Source organism: Eutrigla gurnardus, assembly GCF_963514095.1.
Source record: "Eutrigla gurnardus genome assembly, chromosome: 17".
NCBI lineage: Eukaryota > Metazoa > Chordata > Actinopteri > Perciformes > Triglidae > Eutrigla > Eutrigla gurnardus.
The window spans coordinates 11188447-11201218 of NC_139928.1; the positions used below are offsets into that span (position 1 = coordinate 11188447).

At 43.8% G+C, this 12772-nt stretch overlaps 1 protein-coding gene across 2 annotated transcripts in view; it reads left to right on the forward strand.

Annotated features, from left to right (window-relative positions):
- LOC311027396 (chondroitin sulfate proteoglycan 5-like) overlaps positions 1 to 9019 on the forward strand; it is a 10308-nt gene extending 1289 nt beyond the window's left edge. The window contains exons 2-5 of one of the 2 annotated variants that reach the window (XM_084031411.1): positions 3270 to 4047; positions 5118 to 5306; positions 5713 to 5791; positions 8092 to 9019. In XM_084031411.1, the coding sequence (XP_083887537.1) occupies positions 3270 to 4047; positions 5118 to 5306; positions 5713 to 5791; positions 8092 to 8289 (1244 nt within the window). In that variant the 3' untranslated portion in view covers positions 8290 to 9019. Of the gene's footprint in view, positions 1 to 3269; positions 4048 to 5117; positions 5307 to 5712; positions 5876 to 8091 lie in introns of both variants that reach the window. The other variant, XM_084031410.1, reaches the window with a different exon arrangement.
- The last annotated feature ends 3753 nt before the right edge of the window (positions 9020 to 12772 follow it).

The window sequence follows — 12772 nt, forward strand, 5'->3', positions numbered from 1 at the left end:
GAGGGGAAGCCCGAGACACCAGAGCTCGCTTCACCTCTCCCACCTTCTCGTTTACCGTCCATCCCTTGAGACACGGAGGCAGGCAGTGTGGGAACGAACATGTGACACCATCACACACGCGCGCGCGATCTGAGAGTATCGTGGAAATGTGGCAAATCTGGGAAATGTGGAAATAAGCGTTGCTGCCGCTGCCCAGCAACAGGGTGGCTCGTGCACGCGGAGGGTCGCTGGGGTTAACTTGTCCACGCGCTGCCACTGTATGCCCCCCCCCCCCCCCATCTCTCTCGCCGCATCCCGCGCCCTCAATGTGTAACGAAGCGTAAACGCTGACATATTGACCGGTAAATATACGCCAGTCGTCCTGTCTGTCATGCAGTAAACCCCAGAGACCACGTGGTTGTCGACATATGTGATTCATTAGGTGAAGCTTCATTAATGTCTCTGTCCATCTGGGACAGGATGTTTTAATGTTCATTAAACAATAATAAACCAAGCCAATAAAAGGGCAAATGACAACACAGGCAAGGGACATATAGATGCACGTTCTTCTGAAGGCATAATTCAATTAGCCAGTTATTCTCTAGATTTTTAAATGTTTGGCCTATAAAATATCTGAAAATGGGTAAAATATCCATCATAATTCCTAAAGCCCAGATGGGTTGAACAAAAGCAGCAAATTCTTACATTTGAGAAGTCACAGCTATTCACTTTTTGGCAATTTTGCTTAAAAATGGCTTCAACAATGAATCGCTTATTAGAACGGTTGCAGATGAATCAGATAATCGATTCATCAACTAATAATCTCAGCTCCAATGAATCAATTCACACACACAAAAACAGTCCTTGATAGCCGTGTAAAGCAATATGGATCAAATCCAGAGACTTGGTACTCTGCCATGTGAGTGTTTGTATGTCAGTCTGAGTGGGTGCACACTGTGAGGTCCATCTGCCCCGTAGCCCCAGAAAGCTCACGATAAGTCACAATAGATCAGATCATCAGCATCTCCCTCACTCTCTTGTATTCATATGCACACACACACACACACACACACAGAGAGGAAGAATATGGGTTATATGAGTATAATGGGTGCATGGTTGTTGCAGGTTGACCAATTATTAATTGGTCATAATTTATATTACACACGCTAGCTGTTCTCTGTGAATTAACTGGAGTCTACTGAGAATATAGTGGTTGTTGTTGTGGTACGAGCTGTGTGAATGTGCTATAGTCACAAATTAGGACTATTTGTGTCTCCATCCAACACCACCCATAAAGCCCACTGTCTCCTGCTGGCAAGGCGAAAAGGCTGCTGGGATCTGCACTCTCGCCAGTCGCCTCAGGTAAAACTTGTTACCATGGCGACATGCTCAGTGTGATGCCAGAGGTGAAGAACTGTTAAAGGCACAAATCATACAATTTCCAAATTGCTAAGCAGGGTCTTGTGCTTTCAATTTGCTCGCCCCCTTGTGCTCTTGTATTCGCTGTAAGACTGCATCTAAGTCTCAACAAGGAACAAATTGGAAGATTTAACCTTTAAATCAAATTTGAATCAGTTGTAATCAGTTTTAACTGGTGGAGCATGTCGATCTATTTCACAAAGTGTGAAGCGCCAGAGTTCATTCTACATCCGTTTTTCCCAGAGACGGAGTTGGCATATTACACTTGCTGGCTGGCTGGCTGATTGATTGAAAAACAAGAGAGAGAGAGCACGAACACTGGATTCTCTGTTTCCACTGCAACTCCCTCGCCCCACTCCTCCTTTCAACATGTCACCTCTTTACATCTCACCATGGCAACTGCACTGAGTGTGTGTGTCTGTGTGTGTGTGAGGTGAATCTCAGGGTTCCTCAGCCACCACTAGTCTTCGTGACTCGAGGCACGTTCAGATGGTTTTAGTATGAGCTCTGAATGAAGGGCCAGACACAGAAAGCAGTGATCTCATTGGACACAGTGATTCCAGGGTGGCAGTGGGAGAAAAGCTGTCCAGCCCAGTATTTGGTATGGTTTGGCTTTTTGCACACATGTAGCAGGCCAGTGGAAAAGTGTTAAGAAGTGGCTTCTTGGAATTCGGTCAACTGTGGGGAACATTATATTCCCCAAACTGTGCAACAGCTTTCTGTATTCCTTTCTTGTCCCCCTTCATCTTAAAGATGTAGCGATAGAGCCATTTTGGGAAATGCAATTCGTTTTGTTTTTTTGTTGCCAAGAGTTAGATGAGAAGCTTGATGCCACTCTGATGTTTCTACACTGTGAAGCTACGCCGCCAACAGCCAGTTAGTTTAGCTCAGCAAACATTGGAAACACTTAGACCTCATTAGACAACACATTTCCCCAAAATTCACCCCATAAGGTTTGGTATGTTTGGAAACTTTGCGATCTCCACTTGTATTTAACAGAGTTCTGTGGGTTTGAGCACCGTCTGGCTGCACAGCGTGACTTTGTAATGACTGGCCCTTTGGTGGCCAGTTGCCCGTTAAAAGGTTTTAAGACCTCCCTGCCCTCTCTTTTTCTTTCTCCGTCTGTCTTCCTCCTTACGTGTGCATCTTTCTCTCCTGTACTTGTCGGCAGAGAGCCATGTGTTTGACCAGTCAGCCTGTAACCTATTGCTCTAAATCCTAATCTAATCCTCACCCAGTCTCGGTCACCAGAGCACATTAGTCAGTCACTCAGTGTGCCTAATCCTACAATGCTACAGTCTGACTACACGCCAGTCAGCTCTTGTTCTCATTTCTATGACAATTAATCACTTAGTTCTTAAATGTCAACCACAGCAGTTTTTTTTTTGCTGAGCCACTAATGAATGGAATAAAAATGTGCATATAGCACATTTTTATTGTATTGTTTGTCAAATTCGGCTGAATTTACGGTGAATGATATTGTGACCTAATGGAACTTTCTTATAAAAGTAGCCTGGTACAGCCTAAGGCATCTCCCGTATTCTGTAAGGATCCATTTAAAGGGTCGCCATGATCGTTATCATACGGCTGTTATATACCGGTTCATGTTGTCTTAGTGGCAGATAGATGGGAAGACTAATACCAGTGTCACATCTGAAGTGGCATCAATCTTCTCATGTAATTCTTGGCAAAATAAATAAATAAATAAACATATTTCCTAAAGTGTGGAACCATTTTTTCAAGATATGTGTGTTTACCAGGCAGATGGGGTCTGATTTATGGGAAGCGTTGCATCAAGTGATTTTGCATCTTGACACATGATTGATATCTCAGCTTCCATTTCTGACCATACTTTTTTGTCTGACTGACAGGGAGGCATTCATTAGCCCGGCACCATCATCACCACAACCAATCATCCATCAACAAGGAAGCCTTGAACACCAGGATGGTGCTCAGTGATGACTCGGCTGAGAGGGATCACCTGATCGGAGCAGGGCTTGGGCTCGGGGCTAAACTCCCACTCAGCTCCAGCAAACATCACCACTCTCATAAACACGCCCACTTAGACATCGTAGAAGAGGACCCACCTGTGGGCGAGGAACTCACTGCAGGAGGGGCGGGTCCGGACCAGCCCGGAAACCCCATGACCGATGACGTTATCACCGTGGAGTTTCACAGCCCTGCGCCGGATATTGTGCCCTCTGATGTTGCTCTGGATTGGGCCAAAGCCCCCAAAGCCCAAAAGCAAAAAGGGGGAGACCCCACAGCATGGACACTTTCTGACTTTTATGACTACCTGTCCCCTGATGATGACCTCTCGGCGTTAGATTCGACTCCAGAACCTGAGCCCACGCCTTCAACCCCGCCCGAAATGGAGGACGAGAATCCGCTCCTAGCTGGTTCTCCTGCAGTTCCTGACAATGTGAGGCCTAAAATGGATAGTGGGTTCTCCTTACCAACTCCTCCCATGCCAGGCCCGGACAAGGGTGATGGGCTGGGGCTAGGTGGCGCCATGGGGGCCGACGGCTGCAGGCTGGGCTTTGTGCGCTCCGGACCTGGGGTGTGTGTGTCTCAATGTGACGTTGAACCCAATTTCTGCTTCAACGGAGGAATGTGCACGGTGGTGGCAGGAATGGGAGCCTTCTGCAGGTGAGCAAAACACAAAAAAAAGCTGGATTGTTGTCCTTGTTGTCCTTGTAAACTGTAAAGGAGATTACGCAGTCTCCTTTTTAACAATGAATGAAGAAAACATCAGTTGATTTAGTAACATTTACAAGCAGGGAGTGCCTTTTTTAAGGGAACACTGGTACACATGAAGCATACACAGTATGTGAGTGGCAGCAAGGGTGTTTGGGGTGGGGTAGGGGGGCCCTCTCCAACACAAAAGAAAATATTTAGGACACTTTAGACAAGCGTACAGACACTGTAAACACATAGACATAGATAGAAGGTTGGCTTAATGTGTCATGAGGGTTCATCAAGATCACAGTAGGGTTGCCAAAGGATTAGCTCAGTTTCGGAGGCGGGGGGTAAGACGTGTGTGTGTGTGTGTGTGTGTGTGTGTGTGGTCGTTCATAGGATGGTGACAGCTGATATAGACGCACATAGTGTGCACACATAGAAAGTATATGGACAATTCAGTAAGGTCATGGATGGATGCACAAATAAACACACACTCTACTCGTGCATACAGGCACAAACTCACATACACACTGGTGCACCAACACCCCACCTTGATAGCACCATCTGGCCTATCCAGCAGACTCAGTGTAAGCTTGGTGGTAAACTGTTGCACAATTCATCATACCTGCTGAGTAACAGCATACACACACGCGTTCTTGCAGATATATTTCAATCACACGTTCAGACACTTGATGCAATTGCACAGAGAAAGATAGGAAACGGAAAACATAAACATATGCCTCATACATCCACGCATGCATCCTGATCCTCTGATCTCATTAAGGGCTAGGCTGCAGGCCGAATCCCTGCTTTGCTGGACAGACCTCAGGACACCATGTCATCAACACTGAATACCATTTTATACTTTATAGGCTTACATGCTGTGGCTATCAGGTTAATATGGTAGTGCAGTGGGTTCAAACCTCTTGGTCTTTTTAATACAGCAGGTCAAGACATGAACATTAGTGCTTTCTGACCACAAAGTGTTACTTTGATCAAAAAAGCAAATATTGCTACGTGTGTCGCTTTGCATCTAGGTGCAACGTGCAGGACTACATCTGGAACAAAGGCACGCGCTGTGATTGGGCGATCACCGAGTTCCAGGTGATGTGTGCTGTGGTGGGCGTGGCCTCCCTGGTGCTCATCCTCCTCTTCATGATCATCGTATTCTTTGCCAAGAGGCTGCACCACCTCAAGAATGAGAACAAGCGCCTTCGCAAACGCAGGTTTGTTTTAGTCTGGAGGTGAGAATGTCAAAATATGTGTTGCGAGTCTAATTCCTGTAAGACTTTACGCTCTAACGACTGAGGAATAGAGGTGAAAGGAGATGAATTGGAGCAGTGAGAAAAAAACATTTATGAATCAAATAGAAAGAACTTAAAGTCACCATTCACAATTTAGTCTTTAGATTTGCATCTAGATTCTCTTTGGCGTCTCCTGAATTTGTATGTTCCTGATGATATATTTTGATGATATATTTTTGTGAATTATGTGCGTTTCTATCGGTTTGTTTCACACTGCAGAGCAGCGTAGGAAGATATGGAAGTGGATGCTTATGCACAGAGTGCAAAAAAAAACAAAAACAAACTATAAATATTTCTGACACAAATATCTCTCTCTGCCCTCCTGCAGTAAGTACCGCCCACAGAGCAGCGAGCCACAGACGGACGGCCTCTCTGTTTCAACCACAGCCGACGGCTCGCAGCCAAACGTAAGGAAACTGTGTGACACCCCTCCGATCGTGCCCCAAGCTCACACTCACAACCTGGCGTACTATGACAACATTATCTGTCAGGTACGCCCCAATTCTCCTCATGTCTATTCTCCTTTCATTATCCTTCTATGTATTAACCTTCTCCGTCTAACATATCTCAGTCCCGTCATCTGCACTTGCAAGTTATTTTCTCTTTGTCTGCTGTTTTCCTCTTTGTTTTTGGTGTCTTGTCCCGTGTCTCTCTGTCTGTTTGCACAGCGATTCGATTTTTGTATTTGTCTGGGGTTGTCTGTCTCTGTGCATGGTCCACTATCTGTTCAGATATTCCGTATTAATACCACTAACTTAAACTCCTAGTGTTATACACACATCTAACTAAGTGCCCTGTTAAATCGTAACTTCTCATTGGGAATTTTGATTACAGTATGTGTGTGTTTAATGGTTTTTGCACTCACCAATCCCCTCAGAGGCCATCAACAACCAGCTACACATGGGAATATAAACCCAGAAACTCTTATAATCACTTCCAGGTAAGCAGAGAGGAAACGTCCACATTGCGCTACAGCAATTTCCCTCCCTCGCTTTGCTTTAGACTTGCTGTGCAACTGCTAGATGCCAGATTCTCAACTCTCCATCCACTGCAAACCTCACTTCCACCATCTCTCCCTGTGTCTGATCGTGTATCAGCTGCATTATATACACTGTAGGTTGAAATGATTAATCACCTCCTCCCAAGGATCCCTGCAACTATTGTTCAGCTGTGTGATTAAATAGCATATTCCCACATTTGCCGCCTCCTATACCCTTTCAGCTGAGAAGCTCAATGAGGAAGCAGGGCCTCCATTTTGTTTTAACTGCTGGCTTCGCTCTTTTGCCCATAAAGGTCAGACAGACATTTTAGGGTCCCTGTGCTGCTCTCCCCTCTTCTACCCAGCTCTCTTCCAAAGGTCATGCATGTAGTGCTGCTATAAAATGAGTTGCATTCTCTAGTATTGTGTGTGTGTGTGTGTGTGTGTGTGTGTGTGTGTGTGTGTGTGTGTGTGTGTGTGTGTGTGTGTGTGTGTGTGTCATATGAATCTGTATGCATTGATACGTTAATGTCTATCCATTTTTGTGTTTGCAGGGTTTTATGTGTGCAGGCAGAGAATGTGTGTTAGGTATTCAATAATCATACAACGCCTACTGCGTTACCAAGCCAACACAATATATATAAGGTTATATATAAGGTATATATAAGGTCACTGATGCATGCTAAATTCTCAAGCGTAATCATAAACACAAGGTCAACAGAAGAAACCACGTCTTTAAGCTTTTGGAACTTGTTGTCTCTAAAGGGCATTTAGTTTGTTTTGTCCATCAGCAGCCAGTTTGACCGATCGATGGTGCCCTACATTCTGCCTATGACCTTCAGAACTGTGACATGCCAATCAATCGATGGCGTGGTCATTAACACACTGACAGATGCAGGCGTACACAGACACAATCGTTTGTAGTCGCACAAACACAGCTCTCGGACTCATAATTGCATGCATTTAACACTCAGCAAACACAAGCATATTAAATAATTTAAGTCCAATCAGTCCAATAGCCGTATCTGGCTGGGCTAAATGACATGAAGAAATTGTGACTTGCTTTTTTTAACCACAGCTCTCACAGCTGGCATTTCAGTGCAGTGGTTATAGAAGCGTGTCTGTGACCTCCGGATGCTCTAAATGTCAGGTCTAGAGGCTAAAAAGCCCCTGCAGACACATGGTCTACAATGCAGGTTTTTTTAAATGTCAGAGGTCCAATCGGTATTTCTTTAAATGCTTGGGAAGATTGGTTAATTAGATATATCTCTTAGATTACAGGTTCAGTATCAGCTCAAGAATGATAATGTCTAGCATGAGGAAGAGCCTCCTGGGAGATTTTCCCATTGAACCTGGCTGAATTGTATCATTTTTTTGTTAATTCAACTGTGCAATCATTGTATTTGTTGCTGTTGCACACTGCATTTACCAGAGCACCACTCATGTGAATTGGACATGACAAATCATGTTACTCCATCCATTCAAATGATGTAAAAGACACATTTGATCCATAAGAGAGTTTACAATAAATAAATCATGGTGGGGAAGCTATTAGTCTTCAAGGAAGACATGCAGCATTTCACACACACACCAAAACACAAGGAGCTGATGCACTTTAAGAAACATTGACTCATCTGTGTCCCATGTGTCCTGCGTGTGTCTATATTCAGGTGTGTATATATATGAAAGTGCAAGGCGTGACTAAAAAGTAATACATTCTCCCCTCAGGAAGATCCTCAGAAGCAGGAGGACCCAGCAAAGACCCCGCAAGCCAAGGAAGAGGGGTCAATGAACATCCTCAACTCTCATTCCCCCAAACACGAGAACAACCGTCCAACCTCCATAGTCAACGACCAGGCTCACACCCCTAACAACACGGCCGAGGAAAGTGCCGAGGTAAACACGCTCCAGAACAACCTGGTATAATATCACCTTCTATCAAAGTGTGCTGCTGGAGAATCAGAACAGTTAATGCACACACAAGCTACTACAAATTGCTATATAATGTTACAGAGTGCATAATGTGAATTTTAAACAGACCAATCAGGCCAAATGTCAAATGTAAGCACATGAATTTAACGATACAACTTGATAAGCACAATAGTCCTGTTTACACGGTTGCCATGCACATACTGATCACATAGTGGCGCCTCCTTTCTTTCCTCTATCGCCTCTTACGCTGGACTAAAATCTCTGGCTTGGACCAACTACTAACTTTCCTCTCTACTGACGCCCTGCCTTGGTCTTCGGCCAATGAACTCTCGCTCCTTCATTGTCTCCTCTCCTGTTTCCCCAAACCCTTCCCTCGCCTCTGCCTGCCCCGCCTTACTGTCTCTCTCTGCCCGCATGCATTGGTGTTATTGACGAAAAGTGTCTGAAAACGTAATGCAAAAGAAGTACGTGGAAATCAAGTGAATATGTATTTGCGAATTATTCGTGTTTGACATTGCTAATAAGTGGATACGTCTAGATTACATGAGGTCAAAGTAATTGCTTGGAGTTGATATTTGAACCTATATACATATATTACACACGCCGTGTCTTGGTTTTCAATGTGATTTATAATATTTAATGTACTTGAGGTTCTTTTGTACTTTTTTGGGTTTACATGGAGGATTATAGTTCACAGTTGTTGGAATAAATCTTTTTAATTTTATCCAGCTTGTCCCTGTGTGTTGCTATGAGCTCTACTTTCCACCCTCTCTCTCTCTCTCTGCATGTCTGCTCATGATGAAGCTATCTACGCTCCGACTGCTCCCCTGCTAATAATAACCAAATGCACGGCTGACCCTGCTTTTGTGCTACAGCAGGCTGCTCACAGATTATGCCACACAAACAATGGTTTCCGTGCCCATTCAGCACCACGGACAGCTCTGCAAAATAAATGAAGCTACCACAGGAGATTGAAATATAACTCTTTGGGGAAAAAAATAACAAAGTGTCATATTTCAAGCTTTTAACCTAAAGCCCCACTGTAACTACTGTACCTTAAAACAGAGCTAATAGCAGAGATTACATTTCCATTTCATCAAACACGATCAAATTACTCTATATGCTGGATATGCAAATAGGCAATTGTTGTCATATTAATTTATGACGTTATGTCAGTGTTGTGGTCACAGCTTGTTTACACTGCCCCCAAGTGGAACTTGTTGTAGATTTAAGATAATGTGTCCAGAGGTTTATTATCTCATAATTCATCCATGCCCGTATTTCTTTGGATATTTGTTTCATTTAATTATTTTTGCCTCTGTGATTGTTCCTACATTGTTGCATCCTTCTCTACTTACCGTATTTCCACATCAGGATGGAGTCACTATTGGCCTGGAAGTTCTCCTTCCTAAAGAGGCCAAGTTCCACTCAGAGACCAGCTCGCCCCTTCAGTATGACGTCTTCCTCTACAAGGTTGCCAACAATGGAGACTCCGCCTCTCCCAGCCAAGCCCCTCCCACTCACAGCGCCAACTCTTACTCCTCCTCTCACCCCATGCCTAAATCACCCAAAACACCCAAGTCACCCAAGGTGCCTAAGTCGCCCAAACACACCAAGGAACACCCACTCAGCAACCCTGAAACCTTGGCAGGGAGGTATTCGTCACCTTGCCGTGACCCCTCACCCGGTCGCCACCCATCACCCAGTCACAAATCTGCTGGTTGCTATTCTTCTCCCACCTGCCACCCGTCCTCCCATCACTCTCCCTCCCGGTACAAATGCATGCCCACTTCCTCCTCCACCCCGCCTGAGTTACGCAGGCCCAGAGGGTGGACGCAAGGTCCCGGCTCAGAGCGATCTGGGACTGGGAGAGAGTACCAGAGTGGACACCTTCGTCCATCCCCCTCCTCCCCTCACCTCACCCAGCCTCCTCCATCACCATCCAGGATGAAGTACAGCCCTGTCAGCACCCGATCCCTGCCACTCTGCTGACCTGACCTCCACATAGCCTGTCATCACACGCACAAACATCCATCATAATCTAATCTACCCAGCCATGTCCATCATTGCTCTAACTTTTTTATTAGTGACTTATAGATTATCCATCCATCCATCATCCATATCCGCACCCAGCATCCTCATGTTTATACCCAGAGGAGGAGCTTGTCACCTGGTCTCGGTCCATGAAACCCCCCCAAAAAAACAGAACCGGGATAACTCTGCATACAGCACACTCTCTCAAACTCTGGCATGGACGCACCAAAATACACACAAACAACACAGTGCTGCAAACAAACATTCACAATTTCATGTAAATAACCTCTCAAAGCTCAGGTTACTGGTCACAAAAGCACAAAATGAACCACTACACGTGAATACACTCTGGCAATATGGTGCCAACATCAGCGACTGCCAAGGATATTGTTCATCAATAGAGGTTAACCACACTAACCTTAGAATGATCAATGGTTTATAAAAATGTTTTGCTATTCAGTTTGTATGATTATTTCATGTTTTCATAGGCTTTTTTGGTATGTTTTTCATGTTTCTAATCCTCAATAAATAAATAATACAACAAAGCGTGCAGTTTTGTGTCCCAAATATGGAGAGCGGTAAGAAAGAAAACAAAAAGACTAAAAGAGACCGCAGTGGTAAGAGAAGTGTTGCCAGGCTGAATGCTAAAGAGATATGAGGGACTCTGCCTCCCCCTAGTGGCGACAGCAAACACTCCGGGTTTAAAATAATCAGCGGAACAATAATTTAAAAAGTAGTAAATCACAGAAATCTCGAGCTAAGTATGGCGCCCATTTTCACGGCCATTATGAAGTACAGTGTGTTTACCGTGTAGCCCAGGTGTGCATGTCCCTGCAGTTTGATCAACGCTGCTACTAATGCTAATAAAATGCAGGCTAAACCCTGAAGAATAGCGGCTACTGTGGCCACACGTGACATTTACCGACAATGCTAGAGATGCTGAAACATAATGCAACCGTAACACACGCCGAGAGAAGTTTAAAAAGCCACGTACCTGTAGTTTGCTGACATTCGCTAACGCTAGCCACCGCAAGCTAATAGCTACTGTTCATTCACCGAGTTAGCCGAGAAGCAAAGTCTAGTGAGCTAACGTTAGCAGAGGCATGTAAGAGTGAGAAAACACACACCAGCGTCCAAACCGACCAAAATTACATCAGCAGGTGCATTTTTAAGTTGTAATTAATTACTGGTAAATCGCAGCTGACTAGGTAATTGGCTATCTAGCCTGCAAGCTAACGTTAGCAGTCCACTTTTCCCAGGTGAACTTGCAGGTATTTATTGTATTTTTTTTTTAAATTATAATAATAATACATAATCATTGGCTAATTTTGTATGGAAATATAGAACAATTAAAAGTAACACAGACCAATATAACTGCAAATAACCTTTTTTTAAATTTTGGTTTAAATTGAATTATAGGGTGAAAAAAAGGCCCAGTGTAATTATGCAACAGACTTATTATTTACAAAAAACCCAGGAGGTTAAAACAGCAAGTGCTGTTTACACTCTGGGGGCGATGTCACGAAACCAAACACATAAAACAGGCTACAGGTTTTTAAAGGAGAACATGATTAATAGAGTAGACAGTAATGTTGCAGCAGAAACACAATAAAACACATTCACCATCTGATACTGACTCAACAAGACGGAATTTATTCAGTGAGGATTCGTGGGTTCAAACGCATATTCTGCAGAGTATGTTATTCCCTTTGAAACCCTTTATAGTTTCTGCTGCACCTTTTCCTTGTGTTGTTACTGCATTATTTATAATATGAGGGGCAGTGCTTATATCCTCTTTGGTGTTCAAGACGTGAATGTGCTCACCTCTTGCAGCAGACACTTTTGTTTCTCTAGACCATTCAAATTAAACATCTAAGGCCTGTTTCCTACGTGACCTGCTCCACAGTGGTTAACAGCTGCATTTTACCCGGACAGCTTTTGTTCTCTGACTATTTTCCGGATGAAAAGCACTGAAAAAGGGGTATGAAAGGAGTAATTGACAGGTTTTTGAAGTGGAGTCCATATCCCTCTGAAGAGCTTCCCTGTTTCACTTGCAAGGTTGCTGTGTCCTCAATATGTCCTCAGTTGTCCATTTTTTTTAGCCGCTGAATAATTGAGAAATGCCTTGTAAAAATATTTAAAGAGGACATGGAAGAGATCAGTCGTCTGAATAAAGTTCCATTTTGGAGTCATATTGAAACTATACAACCTGTTTTGGTGCATGACATAATATAACACTTTATTTAGCTGCACTTGAATAAATTACACACATCTGTGTGTCTACAGATCAACTGGCCACCATTTAAATCAAAGTATAGTCATGTATACGAGATTACACAATAGCAACATCCCAAATGAAGTGAAATAAATATTACAACATGTATGTAAATGTGCAGAGATTCACAATCCTAATATTGTGAATAACACCGTCATCCTTTTGTGA